Below are 26,999 nucleotides of genomic sequence, written 5' to 3'. Positions count from 1 at the left end.
GCCGGGGACCGCGGGGGGAGCGCGGCGCTGGGGCCGCCCCCGCCCTGCCCCGCCCGGGGCAGCCTGAGGGAGCCCCCGGGCCCGGCCCCTCACGGCTGCCCGACCCCGGCCCGCCGAGCCCCGGAACGACACGGGACAGCCCAGCGGGCTGGGGGCGGGCTCGGCGCTGCCCGTAACGGAGGTCCGGGGGGTGTGCGGGATGAACGGGACGCAGCGGCAATTTCACAGAACGGGTCCGAGCGCCGTGCTCAGACAGGGTCATCCCAGAGCACATGGCACAGGATTGTGTCCAGACGGGTCTGGAGTAGCCCCAGTGAGGAGACTCCTGAGCCTCTCTGGACAATCTGTCACCCTTCTTTCAGTGAAGAAATTCTGCCTCCTGTCCAGGGGAACTCCCTGGTGTCGGTTCCTGCCCGCTCCTCTGGTGCCAGCGCTGGGGCCCGGGACAGAACCTGGGCCATGCTCTGCCCCTCCCTGCAGACAGGGACAGACAGGGACAGACAGCCAGGGACACACAGGGACACCCAGGGCTGAGGTCCCTCTCAATGGGGCTCCTCTCCAGGCTGAGTAGCCCCAGCTCCCTCAGCCTTTCCTGGGCACCGAGATGCTCCAGGCCCTTGCTCAGCTCCAGGAGCTCCTGTCCCTGCTGTGCTGAGGATCCAGAGCTGGACACAGCACCCAGAGGTGTCCCCAGGGCTGGGCACAGCACCCAGAGGTGTCCCCAGGGCAGGATCCCCCCTGACCTGCTGGATCTGTGCCCAGGAAAGGTGGCAGTGATGGAGATTTGGGGAATGATTGCTGCTGGGTGAGGAAGAGGGACGATGCCCTGGCCTTGGCCCCCATCGGGATGGATGCTGGGGCAATTCCCCTCACAAGAGAGCCCCAGCTGTTCTCCAGCATCACCCCTGACCTGCTGGGAATGCTCCTCCTGAAGGTGCCCCCAGGACACTGTGCTGGCTCAGGGATTGCTCATTGTCCACCAGCACCCTCAGGCCCTTCTCCTCACTTCATCCCTCAGTAACCTATCTCCAGACAGATTTTTGGGAAGGATTTCAGTGCTCTGGAGAACAGCTGGGGGCTCTCTTGTGAGGGGAATTGCCCCAGGATCCATCCTGATGGAAGCCAAGGCCAGCAGCAATCATTCCCCAAATCCCCATCACTGCCCCCTTCCCTGGATACAGATCCACTGGAGAGGCTGAAATACAGAACAGCAACAAAATAAAGCTGATCCCACAGAATCAATTAGGCTGGGAAAGTGGGAAAGTAGTTTAGTGGGAAATTCTGAAATAGAGAACAGCAACAAAATAAAGCTGGTCCCACAGAATCAGGCTGGGAAGGACCTCTGAGATCATCAAGTCCAACCTAAAATCCCAAGAGAACCCAAGAACTCCACTGGAGATCAGCAGGCACAGGGACCCAGAGTGATCTTGTCCCAGGTTTATTCCTCACCAGGAATGTGGCAAATTGATTAAAATCCATGCAAATGGGGAAAACAGCACCTGGGCTGCTGTGCTGGTGACACAGGGACAGGCACAGGGCTGTGACCTGCCATAAAAAGGAGCCCAGCATCACAACAGAAGGACAATATTTCATATTGTCACTATAAAATAAATTTCCCCTTCCATGAGGTCTCTGTCCATATAAACATTTCACTCAGCACCCATTTTAAAAAATAAAATAGGTTGTTCTTTTGGAAAATCCATTTTTCCTCTAGCACAGTCCCTTGCAATGTCATTTACAGCCCAGTAAATTTAGCTCTTAACGTTGTCATCATTGCTATAAATGAGTGAAGAATAATTTAAATTTTTGTAGCCATTTTTAGACACGAGGCCAAGCACAAAGAACAGGCAACAGAGAAACCAGACCTGAAACATAAAGAGTCTTAAAAAGGAAATTGGAAGAACACTTGAAGTTAAATTGGGTGTTTGCAACAATTCTTATCAAGAAAATCTAATTCTGATGGATAATTCTTGACTAGGTTCAAGGTGCCATTTTAATTATCAGTTACAGATTAAAAAACTCCACCAAATAAATTATTTTAGAAATTGCCTTAGCCCAAACCAAAACAAGTTAAGAACACAAAGTATCTTGGACTTTTTTCATTTCTAAAATGAACTTTTAAACTAAAAGTAATCAAAAGGATTTTTGGTTTATTATTTAAAAATTGACAGCTGACAAGCTTCTGTTCAAGGGCTTCCTTTTTACTAATTGTTTCTCAAACAGGTAATGTTCCTTCTTTTCCAATATTTGCATTCTTTTTAATAAAATCATTGGAAATGAGAGGTGTGAAGGGTTCATAGGTTATGGGATGTAAATAATTCTGGGATCATGAAAAAAGGAACACTTTTCTCCTAGGAATACTGAAACATGAAATAACTCCTCAAAAATTATCACCAGATCAAGCTATTACAGCAGAAATTATGGATCTGCTCAAACATCATAAAATACAGTTATGCTAATAAAGAAATTCAAGCAGAGTAATTAATTTTACCATTAATTTTCCACTTTGAAGGTGGACACTGCTTCACCTGTAACCAGTGCTCATTAATTCTACCTACAGCAATTGTCTCCTCAAAATTTGCCTTTTTTTGGTCATTTTTGAGGGGTTGCAGTTGTCCCTGAATTGAAGTCATTCAAATTTAAAGTGCATTGCTGAAAGAATTCAGAAATGAAGCTTGGTATTAATGGCACAAACAAAATTCCTGCAGTAAACAGTTCCAGAGAAACTTGAGGAAATAGGAATATATAGGATATCAGAGAAATATACTTTTTTTTCTTGGTTAGAGATAGATATTTAAAATATTGTATTTTGTAGGTGAAAGTATTCATTTTTCCCCCCAGTGTTCATGTGCAGGTGATCCCAGCCTCCCAAAACCAGAGCTGTTCCAGGAGGAAGAGGAGGCTGAGCCAAGGCATGCAGGTATTTCCTTTAGGAGTTTCCTCCTGTTGATTAGAGGCTTCCATGAAATATTTATATGACTTTGACTCCTTTTCTGGAGCTTCCAAACCAAACCCTCCATGTTTATGCTTTGATCTAAACAGTTTCCCATTTTCTAAAATACTTTCATTGAGTTTTAATACTGCTGCAGAAGCAAAAAACATTGTTAAATTAAATCTATTATTAAAAAATAGAACAGTAACTTCAGTTGTGCTGCTGCACAACTGATAAACCACCTTGTAATAATTTAATTTAGTTCATTAAATATCCCTGCTAATTAAGAGTAATGTACTCAACCCCAGCAGTTGCATTTGTAGCTCTCCTAAAAAGATAAATTTCCCTGTGCTTCTGCAGCTTTGAATCATACCAGCCATATATATTTTGTAATTTTTATGGAATGAGTATGAATTAGAATTGTAATTGTAAATTTAAACATTTTTTTGGAATTACAGGTGCAGTCAGGCAAAATTGTCCAGGCTGGGCTGGTTGAAGGAGTCCCTGCTCATGGCAGGGCTGGAATGAAATGGGATTTAAGGTCCCTCCCAACACAAACCAGTCCAGGATTTTGGGGTTTTTTGGGATTCTACATCCCAAAGTACAAACAAACTCAGATCTGTGCACATCAAGTGAAAGCCAAGACTGAGAACATCTCTTGAACACAAGCCCCACCTGACATTGCCAGGTATTTGAGGTAAGTGATAGCCTAATGAAATAGAAATCAAACAATTCAATGTTTCCTGCAGGGGGATGTGGGACCCACCAGCTGCTGCACATTCCATCAGATAAATGGATTTTACCGTCACACCTCATGTCAAACACACAATCCATGGCACTCTCTTTTGTCCCTGCTCTTCCTGCTCCAGCTGCTCCTTTTGTTTCATTCACACACTGAGGTTTTGGATCCAGAAGTTGCAGATTTCATTTCAACACCAATAATTCGTTTGGTGATGATCACCCAGATCACCCACAATGCACACTGCATCCAAAATACACCAGAGGTGCCAAAATGAGTTAATTTGTCCTTTTTTCCCTGCAAATTCCAACACTTCTGGCATTCTTCATGCACCATTCCATGACATGCCCAAACTTGGGATGTTTCTTACTCCTGCTCTTCCACCCAGGCACAAAAACTCTGCCAAACATTTGCAGTGGGACCTGCTGGCTCTGAATGTGCTGCTCCTGAGTTTGGGAATGATGGATTCTCCCAGGATCAGCCTGCTGAGCAGCTTCTCCTTGCTTCCACTCTAACTCAGAGTCCTGCAAGCAAACAGTGGAAAGGTGGGAGAGTTCAGAGCTGGAGCTTCCACAGTGAGTAACTCCTGCAAGGAAATCATTGCTGGCCTCTGCTGTCATGGGCTATTTTGGGACCTGTGGTCTCTGCAGCAGAATTTCAAACCTTTGTTGCCTCGTGCATCATTAGCAGATCTGTGTGCTTGTGTTTAGAGGCAGCAAAAAAAATAGTAAATATTAAAATAAACGCCACAAAGCAAAGACAAGTTCTTGAATAATAACTGAGAACAAAGGAAAATGAGACCAAACAAATACAATTCTCAATAAATGGCCCAGATATTCACAGGGGAACCTCTGCAACACTTTCTCCTGAATCAATGTCCTGCTTTAAATCACCATTCTTCCCACACAGGCTTTATTTTTCCTCATTCAGCTTCAAATTTAGTCATTACTTATTGGAACCAAGTGCATTTTGGCAATTTTAGCATTAAAAAACATCCAAATGTTACTTGGATTCCTGGCAAAAGCAGGTCCAGCCCCACATTCTTACCAGGAGTGTTTTTATTGGCCAGCCCATGAATGTGCTGCAAATGGGAATTCCAAATAAATCAGTCTCAGATTCCCCAAAAGCACCCATTTTCTAGGAACTGGGAACTGTCAGTGACAATTCACAGGGAATTACAAAATCATTTACCACCACAAACCAGGGAAATCATCATGCTGGGGGTGAAAGCATTCCATAGGGTGAATCCATACCTCTCCATTCCTGCTCCTTGGATCTGGCTAATCATAAACCTGGAGGAAATTTGCTGGGAGTGACTGAGGAGCTGGGATGGACTGGGAGGGAGCAGGCATGGCACCAGCAATTTGTTTGGAGAAGATAAACCAGCCCATGATTTCTCCCTGCCAGCACAGCCTGCAATTTCCAGCACCCCCCACAATACTTTGTCCTTAAAAACTTGTTACACATGGAAAAAAAAAAAGTGTTCAATATGGAAAACTGGCCTAAAGGAGGTAACACAAGAGAAACATTCCCAAAAAATTTATGAGCCTTTCAAATGTTCTGCTGTTCAGTTATAAAAGGTTTCCATAGGAACTGTCACCCAACGTGCTGTGCCTGATTTCTCCATGTTCAGAGTGAAAAAAATCCATCCCCTTCCTGTTTTCCAGGTTCCCTGGCTGAGGTTTTTTTGCCTTGTTTATGGAGATTTTCTTGGCTCAGCTACAATAGAAATAAATGATTAAGGAGGTTTTTATTATTATTTTGCAGCAATTAGATCATGTTAATTACTCAACCTTTAATCCTGCATGTGATTTGCATGAATTATGCCAAGAGAATGGATATTGGGAGCAACTTTGTGGAAGTGTCAGAATGTTGGAGGAGTGAAAAGGAGGATATTAAACTCTGACTGCATTCCCAGTTTCCTGCTCCTGTGCCAGCCCATCTCGTGGTGTCTGCCCAATTTCATTACCTCTGTGCAGTGGAGGAGATTTAAAATTGGAAAAATCCATCAGTGTTGGCCCAGCTGGGAATCCTTGGCAGTCTGATGGCTCAACTGGATTTAAGGAAAGACTACCAGTTTTGTCAGGACCTTGCCAACACCTTCCTGCACATTTTTTCCTACAAAGTGAATTTTTTTCCTGTGAAAAGTGTTGACTTGGCAGTTTTGGGGGCTGTTCCCTTTCTCCATGGAGCTGATCCAGAGGCAGGTGAAGGTGAGCTGGAGGGATTCCTTGTGCCCTTGGCCAGCAGGTTCCCTTCCCTGCTGTCACTGCTGCTGTCCCAGCAGAGAGCACTTGCTAGGGCACTGCTGACCTGGTGGATTTGCCAATGCCAGCTCCAAAACCTCCAACAAACCAGAGCAGAAACAAGCCCAGGGATCATTTTTTCCACACGATTTAGAAGAGGCCACTCTGGGCTGAAGAGAACCTCCAGATCCAGGGTGTGTTCTGCCTCTGCCATCACATTGCCACCCCTCTGCCCACAGCAGGGCTGTTCCACAGGGTGTCAGTGATCCCATGGGATCTCCTCCCAGGTTCCACAGCAGTGTCAGTGATCCCATGGGATCTCCTCCCAGGTTCCACAGGGTGTCAGTGATCCCATGGGATCTCCTCCCCAGTTCCACAGCAGTGTCAGTGATCCCATGGGATCTCCTCCCCAGTTCCACAGGGTGTCAGTGATCCCATGGGATCTCCTCCCCGGTTCCACAGCAGTGTCAGTGATCCCATGGGATCTCCTCCCCGGTTCCACAGCAGTGTCAGTGATCCCATGGGATCTCCTCCCCAGTTCCACAGGGTGTCAGTGATCCCATGGGATCTCCTCCCCAGTTCCACAGGGTGTCAGTGATCCCATGGGATCTCCTCCCAGGTTCCACAGGGCTGTCAGTGATCCCATGGGATCTCCTCCCTGGTTCCACAGGGTGTCAGTGATCCCATGGGATCTCCTCCCAGGTTCCACAGGGTGTCAGTGATCCCATGGGATCTCCTCCCCAGTTCCACAGGGGTGTCAGTGATCCCATGGGATCTCCTCCCAGGTTCCACAGGGCTGTCAGTGATCCCATGGGATCTCCTCCCAAGGAGGAACCAGCAGTGCTTCTGAGCAGGGGCTGGCACTCACCCCAGCTGTGCCTGGCACCTCACTAACGAGGCAGGGCTTGGAGAACTTCACTCTTGGACTGCAGTGTCCAAATTCCACTGCAGCCTTGGCTCCAGGAACGCCAGCCCTTCTGGGCCAAGGTCCTTCTGTGCTCAGCTCAGAGCACAAAGCACAAAATCATCACCTCTCATCAGCCCAAGGGCTGCCAGGCAGGAATATGAAATATTCCATGGCACTGATGTTCCTTTCTCCCTCTTAGGCTCCCTGGCAAAGGGGAGTTTGTACAGCAAAACAGTCCAATGGTTCTGGAGTTAACTGCTGCAGGAATTAATATTCCAAACATCACTGACAGCCCAGAGCAGGCTCCTTTGAAAACTCCAGCCATAGCTGGGAATCTCTTTTACAAACAACTGAAATGGGCAGCCAAGAGCTGGGAACGCTGCAAATTCATCTTGGAACTCACCAACAGCCTTTTGGATTACCTGCACTCTCTTGCATCCAGGACTTTTGCATCCTAGTTTTTTCTCCTTTTCCATATTTGCTGCCAGCTTACTCCCATAGTTTTTCCTCTGACAAATCCACTTTCTGTGCTCTTGCCCATTTCTGGGTCACTTGACAGAATAAAGCCTTTGAGAGATCTCCCTTTGCCCAGTTATAGTCACAAGTCCTGCTGCATGTGAACGTCTCCTGAATTCCCCTGCATCCTCCCCTCCCTGCCCTTGCCAAGGGCAAGGATAAAGATAATATTTCATGGCTTAAGTGGCCTTATAAAATGTTCATGGGGAAACTGTACCAGGCTTTGCAAATCCCACTTTTTAGCCAAGCAATAGCATAAATAAATTTAAAAAAATAATCAAAATGCATTTTCAATCAGTATATTCTGCCCAAAGAAATGCTTCTTCATGATTCCTTGGATAGAGGAAAATCCATACACTTGGCACATCTCAAATACTGCAAGCATTGAGTCAATTTAAAATTCATGAACACAAATTAAAGGCAATGCTCATTGTCACTTTAAAAGAACCTTTTTTTGTTGTTGGGAGAATGAAAGAAAACCTACAGGAAATTAACACAGCCAAGTTGGGAAAATGAAATAAGTGGAAAATTAATGGCCATAAAGTCTTATCAGGAAGGAGGATGCAGGGTTTAACTGCTGCTTTTATGATCTTGCTCCTCAGTCAACACAGTAAAACAATGCTGGGGAGGGAAGGCCACGGCAGAACTCGGGCAATAAAAGTGAAGGGCTCTCAGTCAGCTCCCAAACCCCAATCCCATCCATTATCAGCAGTGCATCCCATTTATTCCTGTGGGACAAGGTCAGGGCCAGCACTGGAAGCTGCCATTTGGCACACCTGGAAATCAGAGCTGTCCCTGTCATTATTTTTACCAGCAAGAGCTCGGGCTCTCCCCATCACTGCAGGTTAAGCAGGGCTGTGCAGACCCCTCAGATCAAGAACCATTTGTTCAGAGCAAACCAGGGAGAAGAAAAGAGGTCCCAGAAGAAAAGAGATGAAGCAGCAGCAAGGAGAAGCTCTCAAAAGCTTTTAAGGCAAAAGCAAAAGGGGTTTGATGGTTGGACTTCCAAGAGCTGTTCCAAGAGGTTCTGGAAGCTTCTGTGTTCCTGGCAGAGCTGCAAGAGAACCCTGCAAGCACCTTCTGCTGGCAGGGAAGGTGAGGAACCACCAAAAATCCTCTCCCCTGAAGTAATATTGTCATTCAACCTGATGACTTTTTCCCATGGATGTGGCTCTTAATGACATTTCTGATACATTTCATCAAAAATTATTTGTCCCACGGTATCCAAGCACCAACACAAATTTGGATTCCAAACTGGAAATGAATCCCAGCCTGGTTGATACCCAGGCCATCAGCTGAGAGCTCTGAGAGCACAAAGCAGAGGCTCAGTGGATTCCTGCACTGCCTGCTCAGCAAAACCCTCCACCAAATCCTGCACAAACACAGCACAACAGCAAATCCAGAGCCACTGAGGTTTCAGGAGAGGATCAGGAAATAAAACCCTTCAATTATTTGCTTTGGTGACTCTAAGCAGTGGCTGACCACTTCCAGAAATGGTCATTTCCCAAATAATGACCAACCAGCTAAAAAAAGGCTTTACAACTTCCATCAATACTGTCATTTATATTTAAATTTTAGATTTCTCAAGGCTGTTGATAAAACTGGAGGAACTGGAGTGAATTTTCAGTCCTGTTCAGCCAGAAAAGGAAACTGAGGCAGAATCATTTCAGTGTTTCTCCACAGATCTATACTTATATACAGTTTATTTCACTAGAGATTTTGATTTTATACATAGTATAAAGGGATATCCTGGTATCACACATAGAGTTATTTTACTGTACTGTTTAAGAACCAATTTTTTACATAATACAGTATTAAGTACCATATTAATTAAAACAAGTGATTTTTTTAAAAAACCTACATATAAATGGATGTTTGCCATATGCACAGTGCAAGAACAGCTTGATATCATTGTAATCACAAAATGTGAATCTAAAATACAACACTGTGATTGAAAACATACTGATAATTATGATGCCCTTTGTTGTAGACATTGATTAATCTTTGTTTGAATTACCAAGCAAGGTTAAAATTCCAGACAAACAGCAGCAGCTTCTCATTATGGTTTCAAGGTTCCTTCCACAGTAACCCAAGTTTTACAAAACACTGGTTTATCCCTACTTGTGGTCCAAGGAAACAGAAGAATGGCACAGATTCCATTTGGGATTATCTGGTAACTAATGCTAAAGAAATTCTTTATTACTTCCACACAGGAATCCTTTAAGGATGAGCGAAGAGATGAAGATGGAGAAGTTTCTGGGCAGAATTCTCTGAATTTTAGTAACGGAGTACAGGATTTCTCCTCTGCAGATAGGAAGACAATACTGGAATAGAAATCAGGCTGTAATATTTACAGGAAAGAAGTGTGGAAAAGAAAGCAATCCTAATGTAAACAGCGAGGCAGAGAGGGCTTCTTCATTTTCCCTTTGCAGAGTGGGGCACTGGCTGAAGGTCAGCTCCCAGGGAACAGCTGCTTTCCTGGGAAGAGCCCCTTCCCCAGCACAGAATGCATGTGGTACTCGCTGAGAATCCCTAACAGGTTTTCTCCCCTCCCTCCCCCCAAAGTTTCAAGTTCAATAAATAGTAGAAAAATAATCCTTTACTTAAAAATCTTGAGATGCATTGTCCCGGGTCCCGCAGAGCAACGTGGGCACAAGGAGCTCTCCACCAGCAGCCTTCCTGCTCTGCCTGCCACTTCTGGGCTCTCCAGCTGCACATTCCTGCTCTTCCAGTTAAGGAAACCAAATCATCTCTGGCTCTTTATGCTCTCTGTCTGCTCTTGGCTCAGCACAACAAACTCCAGCTGCTGGATAAACTCCCATCCCTGTTCCTGGAGGTCTAACGTGCCTCCTGCTCCATTTTTTCCATATTTTGGCAGGTCCATTCATCAAGCACATTTGCAGGCCAGAGCCAACCTTCCATTTGTAAAAATGCAAAGCTCTCATGCCTCAGTTTGGTTGGGAAGCCTGTGAGGTTGTCCTTGGGGAACAGCACAGTCCCCATGGCCCTGGAGTGGCATCTGTGGTGTCCTCAGTGCACGGTGCCAGCAACCTGCAGGTGGTGGCTGTGGTGTCCTCAGTGTCACAGCCTGCAGGTGGTGACCGTGGTGTCCTCAGTGTCACAGCCTGCAGGTGGTGGCTGTGATGTCCTTAGTGCCACAGCCTGCAGGTGGCAGCTGTGATGTCCTTAGTGCCACAGCCTGCAGGTGGCAGCTGTGGTGTCCCCAGTGGCACAGTCTGCAGGTGGTGGCTGTGATGTCCTTAGTGCCACAGCCTGCAAGTGGCAGGTGTGATGTCCCCAGTGGCACAGCCTGCAGGTGGCAGGTGTGATGTCCCCAGTGGCACAGCCTGCAGGTGGCAGCTGTGGTGTCCCCAGTGGCACAGCCTGCAAGTGGCAGGTGTGATGTCCCCAGTGGCACAGCCTGCAGGTGGCAGGTGTGATGTCCCCAGTGGCACAGCCTGCAGGTGGCAGCTGTGGTGTCCCCAGTGGCACAGCCTGCAGGTGGCAGCTGTGGTGTCCCCAGTGGCACAGCCTGCAAGTGGCAGGTGTGATGTCCCCAGTGGCACAGCCTGCAGGTGGCAGCTGTGGTGTCCCCAGTGGCACAGCCTGCAGGGGGTGGCAGCTGTGCTGTCCTCAGCACTCGGCATCCACGGTGTGCACGGTGACAGCGGCCTGCAGGTGGTGGCTGTGGTGCAGGGTGGGGTGGTGCAGCCGGTAGTGGTGGAATTTGTGGCTCAGCAGCGCTGCCGTCTGCGGGGGCGTGTCCAGCTCCAGGTCCTCGTCGTGGGTCCCCACGTCCACCCCAGCAGAGAGAGGGTCGTTATTGCAGGGGGGGTTCTCGCTGTCCTCCTGGGGGCTCATGGTGCTGTAGCCTGGGAATGAACGAACAGCAGTGAGCACAGCAAGGCTGGATGCTCAGAACTCCCAGGGCTGGCTGGGCAGCATCGTGGAATCAACACAGGGTGCTTAGAGAGGGGACAGAACTGTTATCTTACTAGAACAAACCCCAACAGACTCATCCTCTCCTCTAAGTCCATACTGGATCCCTTTCCCTGCCATTCAAAGCTTTGGGGACCTGTGGTTTGTGCCACTCCAAACAGTAACAGCACCCACGTGTTCAACAGTTTGTAACAACAGAATTGCTGGCACTGATTTCAAATCAAAACATCAAAGATACCACCCCCAAAAAATCTGTTAAGATATAACCTGGATTTATCCAAATCAGCTGTTACTAACCAAACCAGGCTGCAGGGCAAACATCTCCCCCTCAGCATCTCTAAATGCAAAACCAAATGAAATTTAAAAGGAAAGAGATCTTGCTTGAATTGGAAATAAATCCTTCTCAAAAAACAAGGACTAAAGGCTGGGGAAGCACTGGTGCTCCTGAGCATCTCACTCAGGTTTTCAGCTGGAGACACGTAAAAGGAGGGTGGTAAAAATAGCAGCTGAGCCCCCAAAGCTGCCTCCCATTTGCCATGCTCTGAGTCATGGCTTGGAGCTGGTACGGAGGAATTGGGGAAGAAGCCTGGGCAGCCCTTTGAAGAAGATGGAATTACAGAAACTAAAAATAGCAGTGCACATTCCAGATGGAGGTAGACAGCTCCTCTGCTAACCCAGGATGACTAAAAGATGGGAAGGATTTGCTGGGACTGCAAGAAAAGGAGCAAAGGGAGCATTAATCTGGCAAATCGGCCTCAGCACAGGTAATCTCACCCCAAATCCAGGGTAATTCCTCCTAGAGCAAGATTGTCCAGGAGACATCTGTTCATCCACGTCCCAAGGCTTTGGCCTTTGGGTTTCCTGTCCCAATTCCATTAGTGCAACAGAGTCTTAGTGCTGGCCCAGGTCTGCTGGAAGGTGCCCAGCCTTGCAGAGCTGACAGCTTGCAGACTGCCTTGTCTAGCCCTCCTCCTCCTCATTTCCTAATAAATTAAGCCTCCTCATGGGTCAACAGCATTACACCCTTCTAGCAGCTTGCCAGATTTAAGGAGATTTAGTCTCAGGGCAGGGGAGACACATCCCAACCCCCTGAGCCTAATGGTGCCCAGCTTAAAGGTGCTAGAAGATCAGAGAATCCCAGAATGGTTTGGGTTGGAAGGGCCATTAAAGATGATCCCATCCCACCCCTGCCATGGCAAGGACATCTTCCACTATTCCCAGGGTGCTCCAAACCCCATCCAGCCTGACCTTGGGCACTGCCAGGGATCCAGGGGCAGCCATCTGGTCTGGGCAGAACAATTCCTTCCTAACGTCTGATCTAATCCCACTCCCTTTCAGTGTGAAACCATCCCTTTGTCCTGTCCCTCCAACTCCCTCAGGGGGAAGAACCTTCTCCTGATCTCCAGCCAACCCTTCCCTAGCACAGCTCCAGCCACTCCTGGTCCTGTCCCTGTCACAGGGGGCACAGAGCAGAGCTGCCCCTCGGGACGAAGTGGAGTACCCCAGTGAGATCTCCCCCAGAACAAACCAGTCAGAACTGTCCAACAGCAAAGCCAGAAGGAGCAAAGTGTTTAGTCAGGTTTTGCTTCTGCAGGGAGGCAGCCTGCTGAGGGAAAGGAGCCCCCAGCCCTGCCAGAGCCAGCCTGCTGAGGGAAAGGAGCCCCCAGGCCTGCCAAGCCAGTGTCCCGAGGGAAAGGAGCCCCCAGCCCTGCCAGAGCCAGCCTGCTGAGGGAAAGGAGCCCCCAGCCCTGCCAGAGCCAGTGTCCTGAGGGAAAGGAGCCCCCAGCCCTGCCAGAGCCAGTGCCCTGAGGGAAAGAGCCCCCAGCCCTGCCAGAGACAGCGTCCTGAGGGAAAGGAGCCCCCAGCCCTGCCAGAGCCAGTGCCCTGAGGTAAAGAGCCCCCAGCCCTCCCAGAGACAGCGTCCTGAGGGAAAGGAGCCCCCAGCCCTCCCAGAACCAGTGTCCTGAGGGAAAGGAGCCCCCAGCCCTGCCAGAGCCAGCCTGCTGAGGGAAAGGAGCCCCCAGGCCTGCCAGAGCCAGTGCCCTGAGGGAAAGGAGCCCCCAGGCCTGCCAAGCCAGTGTCCTGAGGGAAAGGAGCCCCCAGCCCTGCCAAGCCAGCATCCTGAGGGAAAGGAGCCCCCGGGCCTGCAGAGGGCCCAGCACTCACCGTGGTCGCTCTCGGTGCCGGAGCGGCCCCAGTAGCGGCGGCGGCGCTCGGGGCTGTGCGCGTGGCGCTCGATGACGGCCGCGATGAAGCGAGTGTTGCTGACTGCGACAGACACAAACAGCTCAGAGCACAGCAGCCTGCAGCCCTCTGCTGCACAGGGCACTGCCCAGCCACACAGCAGCACAGAGCTGGGCTGCACACAGCTCAGCATCCAGCCAGGAGCCTTCAGCTGGGCTGTGCCAGTGCTGAGGGTCCCGTGGCAGCAGTGTGAGGGCTCCAAAGGGAATAAAAAGGGACGTGGAGAGGCAGTAGGTGCAAGCCATGAAACTCAGATATGCTTCAAATCTCAAATATTGTTTTAGAGAGGGCCCAGAGCCAGGGATCCAGTCTGACTCTGACGTTTGGGTGCACCAGCTTAACTTACATCACACCAGGATCATGCAAAGTGCTGTTTTTATTGGATGGCAGAGAACTGCAGGCACCCCAAATCAATGCAAAATGGATTTAGTGCCATGTTTGCTGACCATACTTGCCAGACTTGGCTCCTGCTTTCTAAGGCCAAAATGGAGGAAGGGTTATCCATACCCTGTGCTGTCACATTGGCAATTTTTAAGCTGATCAGAACTGTTTCTGGAAGTGCTCATGACAAGGGGTTGTAAGGGGCAAAACTCCTCCACACCTAATGGAGAATTATCTTTTAAGAGTGAAAAATGTCATTTTTCAGCATGAGACTAAAGGTGCACTAGATGTCTAAATTAAAACAGTGCTCTTTCATTTTCTACTGCTGATCAGCATAGGGCATCCTCACATATTCAAATCTAGGGGTTAAAAAACAAATGACTGATTGAATCTCACAGTTTTCCCCAGTTTTTTGGTACTTACTGATTCCTCTGTCTTCATGACTGTCGTCATCCCTCTCGTCCCTGTCGTTCTCCAGGTTGGACATACGCACTGACATTTCTACACAGTTACAAACAGAAAATACAGCAGGTGAGAGAAAGGTTCTGCACCACCTTACTGCCAGCTGCCACCCCAGGACCAAGAGTGGAAGCACTTTGTGTTACTGGTCTGAGCTGGGGAGGGCTCTTCCTCCAACGTAGATGGGGCTGGGATAGCGGGAAATGCCGGATCCCAACTCCCCCTGAAAGGGACTCCTTAAAGTTCTGATTTACAACAGAGCTGGGGATAATCAAATATAGAGGTAATTAGCTCTGACCACACTTAAATTCCCAAATGGTTTGGGTTGGAAAGGGCCTTAGAAGCCCATCTTTTTCCAGCCCCTGCCACAGGCAGGGACACCTCCCACTATCCCAGGCTGCTCCAAGCTCTGTCCTGCCTGGCCTGGAACACTTCCAGGGAGGTGTTCTCACCTCTAGATCTTTATCTTTGTACCAGTATCCCTTCTCCCAGCACAGTTTTGCCTCTCAGACTTCAGTGGTTTCATGTCTCTTTGCACAGACATTCCATGAACATCACATGGACCAGTACCAGGAAACACAAGTGAAAGAAGACACATGCCAAACCCAAGGCAAAAGGAGGTGAGAAGTGTGTCACTCCCAGCAGCTGCACAGAATAAACACATGATGGATCTGCTGGGCCGAGCTGCAGAAAGCTGGGATTAGTGTCTGAGCTCTGGCAAAGCTTAGCTTATCTCCCTCCGGGTCTGGGCAGGCTCCCTGGGCAGCAGCAGCAGCAGCAGCAGCTCTGGCTGTACCCAGGAGAGGGCAGCAAGACACAGCCCCTGCGCCAGGCCCGGCTCCTGCAGCTCCAACCGGACTAAAACCTGGGAAACACTGCAACAAACCCGGGGGACAGCTCTGGGACTGCTTTTCCTTTGGGTTTAGTGGTGCTGCTGGGTTTGTTTCCATGGCCAGCCCCCGAGTGGAGCTCACCCTGTGCTGCCAGCGGGGACATGTGCTGGTGGCTGCGGCGGTGGATCTGGTGCCGGTACGCGTACACGGCCAGCACCAGCACCATGATGCAGCCCATGATGCCTCCAGCCACGGGGCCCACCGGGGCACTCTTGATCATGTTCAGCGTGATCACCTCATCTCCTAAAGCAAAAGGGACAAAGCAGAGGGAGAACAACACTGTCAGTGCTCTGCAGGAGGGGTTAAACCAACGTGGAACGTGGAGGAGCTCCGCAAGGATTTCTGGGTGCTTGACTGTGCTCACTTGGAATAGGAGAAGAAAGTCAGAGAGGTGCAGGAAGGGTTAAATCAACGATATGGAATATGGAGAAGCTCTGGATGGATTTCTGGGGCTGACAGTATTCACTTGGAATAAGAGAAGAACTCAGAGAGGTGCAGGAAGGGTTAAATCAGCACTATAGAATATGGAGAAGCTCTGCAAGGATTTCTGTGTGCCTGGCTGTGCTCACTTGGAATAGGAGAGGAAACTCTGAGACGTACAGGAAGGGTTAAATCAACAATATGGAACATGGAGAAGCTCTGCAGAGATTTCTGGATACTTGACGGTGCTCATTTGGAATAGGAGAAGGAACTCAGAGAAAATACAGCAATGCACAGTTACACTCAGCTCCACATAGGATTTTCCAAAAGGGGATGTTCACCATGTCTTTGCTGCCTGGTGCACACTTTATGCTGATTTAGTACTGACTAAGAGGTAAATGTTATGTGCAGAACCTGCTGCATGTTCTGGGACACAAAGAGCTGAAGGCAGCAGCAGCAGTTCAGAAGGGCAGAGTTACCTATTGCTCCCAGATCATCCACATAGGGACTCTTGGCTCCCACGATGCCACCAAAGCATTCCTTCTGAGGGGCACAGTAGGACTTGTCCAGGTGGGTCTTCCCATCGCTGTCCACCATGCACCACTCGCAGTCCAGCACTCCAAAGCAATCCCTGCGTGCCAACACCAGTGGGACATGGTCACTTTCCAGCTTAACACCTCTCCTCTGCAAAGCTCACTCTGGGTTAGAGCCACGAGACAGAGGGAGGCCAAAAGCATCTGTAGACCCTCAAGTAAGTGAGTTTAGCCTGAAAAAATCCCATGGGAGTGCTCGAGTACCACAAGGGAAGTTACACAGGGAAGCTGCATTTCCAGCACCCCTTTTCTAGCTCTGTTTGTTTTGGTATTTTCCTGCACCACTCAGCTTGAGCAAAATGAGAATCCTACTTGTGATTCCTCCAATAAGACATTTCTCAGTGTGGTAAAGTCTGGCTGCAGTTCCAGCCTTTCTCTGCAGCCTTTGGAAGAAGGAAGAAAGGATTTGGGCAGCCTGGTCAGAGCTTGGTGTGTTTTACCCATCTCAGGTCCTTCGAGATTGCCCATAATGAGCAAAAATGAGCCCTCAGTGCCAGGAGTAGAACCTCATTCTGGCATCATGCTTTTTTTCCCCTCTATTTTTTTTCTTTGAAACATTTAAAGCAGAGCTATTGCCATTGGATTATTTCCACAAGAGAGTATTCCAAGGGGTGGGGAAGGCCACCTTACCCACTCTCTGTCCTCTGGTTGCACTGGGTGTTGATGCACTGGGGGAGTGCATCCTGCAGGCTGGGATCGATGGCTGTGAAGGTCATCGGCTCCTGGTGCACCTCGCAGCTGGGATTCCTGCATGGCAGCAAAGGACACAGCACTCAGAGCACAGTCCACTCAGATCACCTTCACCTCCTGCATGTCACCTGCTTCACTGTACTGAGGATCCTGCCTGTGGGATCTCAGCAGGGCCAGCAGGGAGTTTGTTCCTGCAGTGTGCTGGCTCTCACCTGCTCTCAGCGTTGGTCAGGTTCCCAGTGCACTCGTTCACCTCCAGTGGGCACTCACAGGGACACTCACACTCGTTCTGCTCCATCCTGCAGGGCACAAAGCACAGGGAAAACCCATCAGACACCTCTGTGATTTTAACCCCATGGTGCTGCAGCCCTGGAGCAGCAGTTCCCATGGAAAAGGCTGTGCAGTGACTCTGCTCCCTCCCCAGGAACAGGGATTGCTCTGTCCTGCACCAGGACTGAGGGTGATCCACCCCTGGAATCCCAAAAGCAGGGAGTCCCTCACATTTGCATGTAGGGATCCTTCCTGGCAGTGCCACAAACACCTCAGGGTGGTGTGGGCAGAACCTCCTGGATCCCCTCAAGGAAAACCCCCCAGTCCATGGAAAATCATGGGAATTTCTATGCCATGGGAATTTCTATGTCTCACTCACAGTAACTGCTCATGATCCACTGAATCTCTCAGCGTCTTTCAGCATTACCCACCCAAACTCCCCTGGGTTAAACTCTCTGATACCCCGCACCTCTCACAGGAGCACAGGCAGAGCACTCCTATTTTCCCTGATTTCCCCCTGAATGAAGTGATGAACTGGCAGTGCTGTCTGGGCCCCAGAGCAGGGCTGAGGACAGCAGTGTCCCAGCCCATCCAGCACTGTCACCTGTGGCAGTTGAGGCACAGCCTGTCCACCATGCTGCAGGCACAGAAGGCCAGCGAGTCGCACGTCTCGTTGACGATGCCCACGAAGGCGTTGGTGCCCGGGATCCTCGTCAGCCTGTACTTGGAGCAGTGACTGCCGTGCACCAGGTTGGTCAGGTCACCCTGGGCAAAAAACAAGGTGTCGGTGGTGTCAGATGTTCTTTCAGGGAGCTACAGAGCTGTGGGGACACAGATTCTGCCACGGCTTCCAGAGGTGGTGGCTCCCCTCAGGAGTTTTGTGAGGGAGTGCCACGCTCACAAAACAAAGGCTGATAAAGGAGTGGGTGTGTTTTGCTACCCAGATACTTCTGTGTGAAAAGGCTTTGCTGAAGATACAAGGGAATTGGCTTAGTTGTGAAAATGAGATGTGGCGGCAGAGGTGACATTTCACTCCTTCCCAAGAGTCTAACCCGACACTCTCTATCCCCACGGTGCCAGCCCTCAGTGACCTCCCCAAGGCTCTGATGGGAGCCACCACCACGTGCTGGAAACTTCCTGAGCCTTAGAAAAAACCACCCCAGCACTGCCCAGCTTCTGCAGACTCCTTCCTGATTCATTTCTACAAGTTTCTGCTCCGTCCTACACAATTTCCTTCCCAACATCACACTTCCCACTTGGTATTTCAAGTGTGGGGAAAATGTTTAAGCCAACCTGACATAAATCAATGTATTCTGACATGACTTGCAAATATTTTCCAACCTGCTCCCACAGTGTAGCAGCTTTGGAATCACTGTGGAGGGACTTTGGCAGGGTGGATCTGTGGCTCTTGAGGAATTACAGCCCCTGGTTTAGACTCCTCATGAGGGGAAGCTCACACAGGATCCATGGAGAGCACAGAGTGTGCAGGACCCCAGAGATTTCAGTCTCACAAATGACAGCCTGGGAATGCTCACCAGTACATGGATTTATTTGAGTACCTAAAGATGAGTTATTACAAACCTGACAGGAGGGTGTGACACTGGCCAGAGCTGGAGCCAGAGGTCAGCTCAGATCCAAAGCAACATATCCCAGCCATAGCTGGAAAATCCTCACCCAGCAGCAGCAAGCTGCCCCTCTTCCCCTGCTGCTGGCTGAGACCCTGCAGGCAGCAGCCACACTTGGCCAGGGCTCACATCCATAACCCAGGATGTCAGGGGACTCTGTGTGTGCAGCCTGGTTTGTGTCTGGAGAAGGGGAGCAGAGGCCAATCCCCACAGAAGGCTGGCTCCCAGCCCTGGAGGCTGAGCCTGGCAGGGACCTGTGTTTCCACCAGGAGAAACCCAGCCCAAGCAGAGCCCACTCAACAGCCAAACCAGAGAGAAGCCACGCTCACCACTAGGCTGGTGTTGAATTTGTAGAAGCGCTGCACGGTCCTGTCGCTGAAGCTGTTGCAGAGGTTCTTCTTGACAAAGTTGGGGTGGTTCAGGATGTCGTTTGCTACCAGAGGCTCCTAAGGGGGAAATGCAGTATTTGATGCCTTTGGAGTCAGACCCAGACAGGAATGAGAGGTGGAATAAGGCAAGGGAAAGCAGGCTGACCTTGTGAGTGATGTGCTGCTGCTCCACGGGCGCGTGGCCCTTGGGGTCGATGAGGGTTGGATGTGCCACCAGATACCCCCTGTCCTCCATGATGAAGCACCTGCCCCAAAACACAGTGAGAGCCTCCTGTTAGACCTCCTTGGGCTTCAGGGCAACGGGGTGACATAAAACATGGTCTTAAAGGGCTTTGAAAGGTTTCCATTTAACACAGCCATGAAAGAAATTCCCTGCAAAATGTCCTAAAGAATGTGTTGGGTATTTCCCCGAAGCTTTTCCATCTGTTACTGCTCCAGAGAGCCAGGGCCATCAAGGAGTTGAAAACAGAGCTGATTAAAACCAGAAAGGAAAAGCCATCAGTGCATTGTCTGATTGGGGGAGAGCCAGAAATGAACAGAGCCTAATGAACTTGGAAAGCTTTAATGGTTTATTAATTTACTATGTGGCTAATTAAAGAGAGATTTCACACTCTCCTTTAATGCCCTCCCCCTTCAGAATTCGATTTGAGTGAGGGATAAATCACTCCTGCTCCACTCCCAGCCCTCCCAAGCTCTCCTCTTCCTTTTCAGCTCTTCCCACGTTGGAGCCGTGTCCCAGTCCAGAGTCCAGGGAGTTCAATCCAGAATCCAGGGAGTTCAATCCATCCCTTTTTCCCTTTTCCCCTCTCCTGTTTCCATGGCCACAGACGGCAGCGCTGCAGAAGGCACAGGACCAGGGTGGCACCAACATCAGGGACTCGGTGGCCACAGAGGGGACAGGGGGAGGTTAAAACCCCTCTTGATGTTCCCAAAAGCTCAGCAGGGTGGGAGCCACAGCCCTGGCACAGCGGGGACACGGCTGGATCCGGGGCTGGAGCAGCTTTCAGTGGGATTCCCATGTTGTGTGTCAGGAACCCACAGCAGCTCGGGGCAGCAGAGAGCAGGGGGAGCTTCTGTGCTCTTCAGGGGTACAAACTTGGAGGTTTTGTGCGCTTTCCATTAGAAATCCACATAGAGATGTGGTGTTTGCTCTTTTTCCTGACAGGAAAAGCTTAGGAGAGATACACTACAAAACCCCAAACACCTGCGTTTATATCGAGACTGGAAACACTGGATCCAATTTCTACATCAGAATGGTCTGAAAAGTATCTCAAAATTCCTCATTTGGGGAATGCAGGAACTGAATAAAGCATCTGACCCTGCTGGTCAGCAGCAGTTTTTACTGGGAGGGAGTGATGCCAAACCAGAAATCCTGATTTGTTTTTTTTTATATGCCATAAAATATATAGAGAAATACCCAAACCAGAAAAGAACTGGGAGGACGACAGAAAACCACTTCCCTTCCCAAATTTAAGGTTTAAAAACAAACAAGGAACCAACAGCAATGCCCAAACCATGTTATCAAGTTACTCCAGATCCAAACCAGAATTTATCCCACCCCCACAGGATTTTTCAGAAAAGGAACAATTAAGATACCCAGGGGTCTGACTGAAATTGGATACTCCAGATGAAATCAGGCTTCTTCTGCCTAGGCTGTGCTATGGATTTCTGAGAAAAACATCCCAAAGTTGTGTTTGAATAATTGGAGTTAAAATAACTGAGATCCTGTATCACTCTTACACGCTTACAGGAACTAAATAGGTTAAATTAAAACAAACAGGAGAACTGGGAAGTGTGTTCATTTAATAAGGAATGTTTTTTCTACCCAGAATTTCAAAGAAATCTAAATATAACCAAAAAAATAAAATCAAATCTGTTATCTTCTGCTTTTGTAATCCTGCAGATTGTTTATTTAGCTGATGGCAGTTTGATCTGGAATAACAAAAACATCCACATAATCTTTATGAGAAGGTACAAGCACAAGTTCTACTGGAAATCAGAGAGCACACACTGAAAGTAACAGAATCCTTGGAGAAATTAAGTTGGAAATGACCTCTGGGTCACCTGGTTAAAGAAAAGAAATATTTTATTTATTTTTACCTGATTTTGTTCCCCCCATCTTGGTTACAAACTGGCAGCAGGTCCATGAGGACTTTGTAGAAATATCTGAGGGTGAAGTCGATGCCCATCACGGCCACGGAGTGTCCTGAGGACATCTGAGCACTGCAGTGAGGGGAAAGGGGAAAATGATAAATATTATAAATAATAAAAAATAATATTTATTTAGGGCAATAATAATAATATTAATAATTCCTGTTTTAGTCACCCCTTGTACAGCCAGCACAGGAGAAGCCCAGGAGGGGATCCCACCCTACACACACCCCCAGCGCCTACAGACATTGAATCCTGAGCGACAGAAATGAGGATTAAAAATTCCCCATCCACACAAACAAAGGGTGCAGCCCCTGTATTTTCCAATTCCCCCAGCTGGAAGGAGTTACCTGCACCCCCTCTGCTCAGCCCCCAGCAGGAGGAATGAATGTGAAGGTGCCAGACTTTGAGCTAAATCCCTGAAACTCCAGAGTGTGGGAGTGATTGTGAATGGCAGGCAGAAAATTAGAAGAAAATAACATTTCTTAGGCTGAGTTATGAAAAGGACCCTGTGATGTGGTGGTGTGCAGCAGCCTGAGGCTGCATTGTGTCCTTCCTCCATTCCTAACACCCCAGTGCTCCCAGTTTGCTCCCAGTAGCACTGAGAGGCCACAGCCAGAGCAGTTCCCTCTCAGCCCTGCAGGACACAAAAGGATCAGCTCAAGGGTGTGGGATTTGCACCCATGTGCACCTTACACCTCAAAATTCACTTTTCTCCTTTATTCAGTCTCTGAAGACAGGAATGAAAATGTTTAGAAAAAGAAAAAATAAAGAAGATGCTGCAAGGCCCAGCTGGGCTGCACAAACAGCTCTGGCCACCCCTGCTCCATGGAAACCCAGCTCCGTTTACTGGGCTGAGGTTTGTTTGCTTTCCAGAGAGGTGCAGTGGAGATGCAGTCAAATCTCATTTGTAGACAGATAAATACAGATTTTTTAAAACCTGCATTTGATTTATTGTTCACATTTCCTGGAGGAGGAAGGGAAGGATGGCAGTGAAGCAGCACAGACACATTTCATGTGTGACAAGGCATCAGGCTCTGAAGTTCTGCTCTGTCCTAACAGACATAAAGCCATTAGGATGTTGTAAATATTTTAGCTTCATTTTCAAGCATTAAATCCTCCTGCTTTGCTGATGCCAACTGCATTAAACCACATCAGGCATAAATCTTCTCTTCCCAGCCTCCATAAAAAGGAAAAAGATCCACATAAAATGGGAATGAGAGGTGTCAGCTCTGGCTGCCCTGATGTGGGTATTTAAACCCTCCCAGCAGTCCCTAATGCCAAAATTCCTCTTAACTCCACAGATTCCTCCCCACCCCTCTGGATTTGGAGCTCAGGCCTCTTTGGGGATTATAACCACATGTGACTGTGAGCTTCGGAGGTCATATTTACCCAGGAATCACACTCACATCTGCCAAACTTTGTTTAACTGCTCTTTAATCATGTTCTAATAACCCACAGGAGCTTTAAGTTCTTAGAGCTGAGTAAACCATCCCTTGGTAGATAAAAATCAGAATTTTGATTAATTGCACTTCTCTCCTTTACAGAAGTGTTTCCCCAAAGTAAATTCCTGGGTGAGAAGCACCACGCAGGGGCTGGGGCTGAAAATGCTCCTGCCAGAACACACAGGCAGAGGTGCAGTGCTGGGAAATCCCACCCAGAGCAGGGCAATCTCTGGCAGAGTGAGGAGCCACATCCTGATCCCTGCTGGCTTTGGGGTCCCAGTACAGCACTGGTGGTACTGGTGGGCTGTTGGGGAGGGAGCTTGGAGGAGACTCCATGTAAAAACCAGGACAGGTTCTGGGAATTTGGGAGAGCTTGGGACAGACAGCAAGGTTGGGTCCATGTTTTATAAACTGGGCTCCTTTAAACATCCTGCATCCCTAAACCTGGCCTCAGCCTGGGGCCTGGCCAGGAGGGAGCTGGAACAGCAACAGCCTGGTCCTCCAGGAAAAAGTCATTTCATGAAACCATGGAATATCCTGAGCTGGAAGGGACCCACAGGGCTCATCCAGCGCAGCTCCTGGCCCTGCTGCTCCCAGCAATCCTGGAAGGGCTCTTGGAGTTCCACAGGCTTTGGAAGCCCAGAAGTGCTGGACTGAAGCAGCCCAGGAAAGGAGCTCCCCAATTCCTGGAGTAAGGACAGCTCTGTCCTTAACCGCCTTTGTGGCTCCAGTTTCCTTCCAAACACCTCCCTGCTCCTCAAAACCCCACAAGTGGAATGTGGGGGACCCCAGGAGATGGGGAGCTTGGCAGTCCTGATGGAGAAGGAGTGAACTCCCAGCACAGATGGAACACAATTCCCAAAGTGCCTCAGGAGAGCAATCCCTCTCCTCCTCCCAATTCTTAGACCTCCCACCTCATGTTCATCCAGGAGCACTTTCCCACCAATCAATCCTTCTTTTAAAATATACTGTTATTAGTCCTCTACCAATAAAGCCACAGAATTCACATATTCCTATAAATTGGATTTCTTCCAGTGTTTCAATGCCCCATTTTTTTCAATGACATTTCACCAGCAGCACTTTAAGAGCAGCTTTGGTTTTCAGTTCTTGAGCACCCAGAGTCACCCAGCTCTGGTAACTCAGAGCCCTCCTGCCTGCCCCAAAGGCCCAGAGCCCCTCACCTGGAGGAATGGACAGTGTGGCTGATAGTCACCACATATCCAGCCCCTCCCACGTCCAGGTAGGGCCCAGTAAAGGTGATGAGTCCTGGATTGGCCACTGCATGCAGGTACCTGAGGGAAGCCAAAAGAAATGCTCACAATCAGTGCCAAAGTCTGTAACTTCAAGACAGAATCCTTAACTTTCCCAAAACAACACTGAATTTTGGACACTGTGAACAACAGCCACCAAATTACTGGTTTTTAATATCAAACAAGTACCTAAACACAACTGGGACTCCAAACTAACCCAGACTGGCTCAGTAAATGGTCCCCCAGTAGATCCAGCTGCATTAAAAAAGCTCAGTTTACTTCTGCACAGAACACATTTAATGTAATTTCAGACATTTTCCCCCAGAACAATGCAGGGCTTGGTGCCAGCAGAGTCTCAAACTCAACCCTGGCAAAATGATTACATTGCAAACTGAGGAGAAAAAACAGAAGTGAGGCAAGAAAATTCAGAAATATCAGACAGAGAGTATAAATTACAACCTCCTAAAACTCCCATCAGCATAAAATGAGCCACAGTCATTGGGGAGTTGGTAAAACTGTCATAGCAGTTGATAAAACTTTTGGCAACTTTTATGTAAGAAAAAGTGACCACTTTGCTTCTCCCTACCCAGAGCACCGACCCACAAGCAGTTTAACCCAATTCTGCTTTATTCCCGCTTGCACCTTCTTCCCATAACACAAAAAATCTTAGGAAAACAGGGGGCAGGAGAGCTGCCAGGAGCACTGCAGAGCCACAGGGTTGGGATCTGTGTCTTTCCCAGTGTGGCAGCACCTGGCTGGCTCCTTCCCACGGATCCCAGGCTGCGGAGCACACCCAGAGCTGCTCCCTGCTGGAATGTCCCCAGCCCTCTGCCCAAATCAGATGCTGCTGCATAATTAATCCTTCCTTGAAAGCAGTGAGGAAAGCCACAGTAAACAAACAAAAAGGCTCAGATATGAACAACCAGAAAGGGCCCAAGGAGCTCAAACACTCCTGAGTTAGCTAATCCCTGAAGGGGATGCTCATTTTCTGAATATTTATGTCCCCATCTGCCATAGCTGGGCTATGAAATACCAACTATCCCACAAAATAAAAAGGTCCAAAGTTAAAACCAAAAAAAGCTTGAACTGTGTTTAGGCTCTGAGCTTTTTCCCCATGCTGAAAACATTTTAAACTAAATTAAAAAAAAAAAAAGAGCAAACCAAAACAACAAACAACCCACAGGCTACGAAATCAACTCCAAAAACGAAATCAACCCTACGAAATCAACTCTAAACATTTCCCTCCTTGCCCTGGGAGATGATTCAAAGCTTTGCAGAAGGGACCCTGAAAAACTCACCATTGTCTCCTGGTGGGATCAAATGCTTTGTCCATGAGGGAGCCGGGGTAGATGCGCAGCACCCCATTGGGGGTTGCTATGTAACGCCTGACAATGTAACTGTTGAGGCCGCTGATCTCCATCTGGGTCATCCATTCATCCGTGCCGTGACTGGTTGCCATTACTTCATTCCTGACAGAGAACTGCAAAACAAAGGCAGAGCTGGCAGGGCTCCTGCAGCACTTGCATGGCAAGATAATAAAAGCTTCCCCGAGAGCCACCGGGGATCATCCCGGCTCAATTGCTTGGTTCAAGGCTTCTCACACCACACATTCCAAGCAGATTATTAGAGTGAAATGTTGGGGGTGTTATCTCTGCGGCTTTGCTTAACTTGGAGTAAATGTAAATATTGTGCTGCTCGCACAGAAAATAGAGATTTCTCAGTTGTATGCCTAGGAAGACCAAGGTGCTTCTGCTAAGAACTTAGCGTGGTTTTAACTTTTCTAGGGTTTGTTTCAGCAAAGTTCTGCCCCCTCCTCTCTCCAGTCTTAAATTAGATGTTGGGAAGGAATTCCAGGCTGTGAGGGTGAGCTTGTCCAGAGAAGCTGTGGCTGCCCCTGGATGCCTGGAAGTGTCCAAGGCCAGGCTGGAGTGATGCCTTTTTTGGGGCTTACCTAAAAACACAGGCCAGACAAAACCAGGGGAATAAAAAGCAGTTCTGTTTATTGAGGGGCCTTCAAGTACATTTTGGGCAAAGCCCCAAGGGGCTACATCCAAAATGGACCACGGGACACAAATTTTTCACACTTTTATAAGTGTGGCCCATTTGCAAATTGAGGGTTAATCCTCCTATTACAGCTTCAGGTAATGAAATAATTCACCCCAAGTTTTGTCCCCCTAACTCACTTTTGTTTACATTTCTCAGGGCCTTCAGGTACATCTTGGGCAGACAAAGCCCCCTCAGGGGCTACAGCCAAAAATGGACCATGGGTCACATTTTTCATATTTTTATAAGTTTGGTCCATTTGCATATTGGGGGTTAATCTGCCAATTACAGCTTCAGGTAATGAAGTCATTCACCCCAAGTTTGCTCCCCTCAACTCATTTTTGTTTCCATCTCTCAGGCCTGAGGCAGTGAGGAGTCCCTGATTGCCAGGCCTGGAGAGGAATTGTTGTGTCTGCCCAAAATGGGACAGCAGCAGCTCACACTGAATATGGAGTTTAGAGTTGTGCACTAAAGAACTGCAGGATCACAAATACAGAAAAACAGAAAAGCCAAAATCCCAAGGCATCAGGAGCACCCTGGGCTAGTGGAAGGTGCTGGCCATGGCAGGGATGGGATGGGATGGGATGGGATGGGATGGGATGGGATGGGATGGGATGGGATGGGATGGGATGGGATGGGCTTTAAGGTCCCCCCCAGTGCAAAGTGCTGGATCTGGGGCTTGCAGAGCAGCCCAAGGTGGGATTGCTGTGCCCACCTTGAGGCCGGGGTTGGCGATGAGGCGCGTGTTGTCGCTCAGGTAGGCCGTGTAGTGCTCCACCATCCGCTTGGTCTCGGGCTGGCTCAGGTGCTCGTAGGGGGAAGAGAAGCTGCCTGCAGACAGCATCACTGTGGGGCTCTCTGCAAACA

General features: G+C 48.9%; 1 protein-coding gene across 1 annotated transcript in view; it reads right to left on the bottom strand.

Annotated features, from left to right (window-relative positions):
- Positions 1–9,004: 9,004 nt before the first annotated feature.
- The window catches only part of CACHD1 (cache domain containing 1), a 91,104-nt gene continuing 73,109 nt past the window's right edge, over positions 9,005–26,999 (bottom strand). The window contains exons 14-27 of the mRNA XM_058808446.1: positions 26,848–26,990; positions 25,388–25,569; positions 24,021–24,131; positions 21,344–21,466; positions 19,389–19,488; positions 19,184–19,300; positions 17,834–17,994; positions 17,172–17,258; positions 16,900–17,016; positions 16,156–16,307; positions 15,338–15,499; positions 14,328–14,405; positions 13,446–13,547; positions 9,005–11,212 (exon numbers count right to left, since the gene is read on the bottom strand). Of these exons, the coding sequence (XP_058664429.1) occupies positions 10,974–11,212; positions 13,446–13,547; positions 14,328–14,405; positions 15,338–15,499; positions 16,156–16,307; positions 16,900–17,016; positions 17,172–17,258; positions 17,834–17,994; positions 19,184–19,300; positions 19,389–19,488; positions 21,344–21,466; positions 24,021–24,131; positions 25,388–25,569; positions 26,848–26,990 (1,874 nt within the window). The 3' untranslated portion in view covers positions 9,005–10,973. The remainder of the gene's footprint in view (positions 11,213–13,445; positions 13,548–14,327; positions 14,406–15,337; positions 15,500–16,155; positions 16,308–16,899; positions 17,017–17,171; positions 17,259–17,833; positions 17,995–19,183; positions 19,301–19,388; positions 19,489–21,343; positions 21,467–24,020; positions 24,132–25,387; positions 25,570–26,847; positions 26,991–26,999) is intronic.

Source organism: Ammospiza caudacuta, chromosome 7, assembly GCF_027887145.1.
Source record: "Ammospiza caudacuta isolate bAmmCau1 chromosome 7, bAmmCau1.pri, whole genome shotgun sequence".
Lineage (NCBI taxonomy): Eukaryota > Metazoa > Chordata > Aves > Passeriformes > Passerellidae > Ammospiza > Ammospiza caudacuta.
This window is presented reverse-complemented; position numbering and strand designations above follow the sequence as displayed.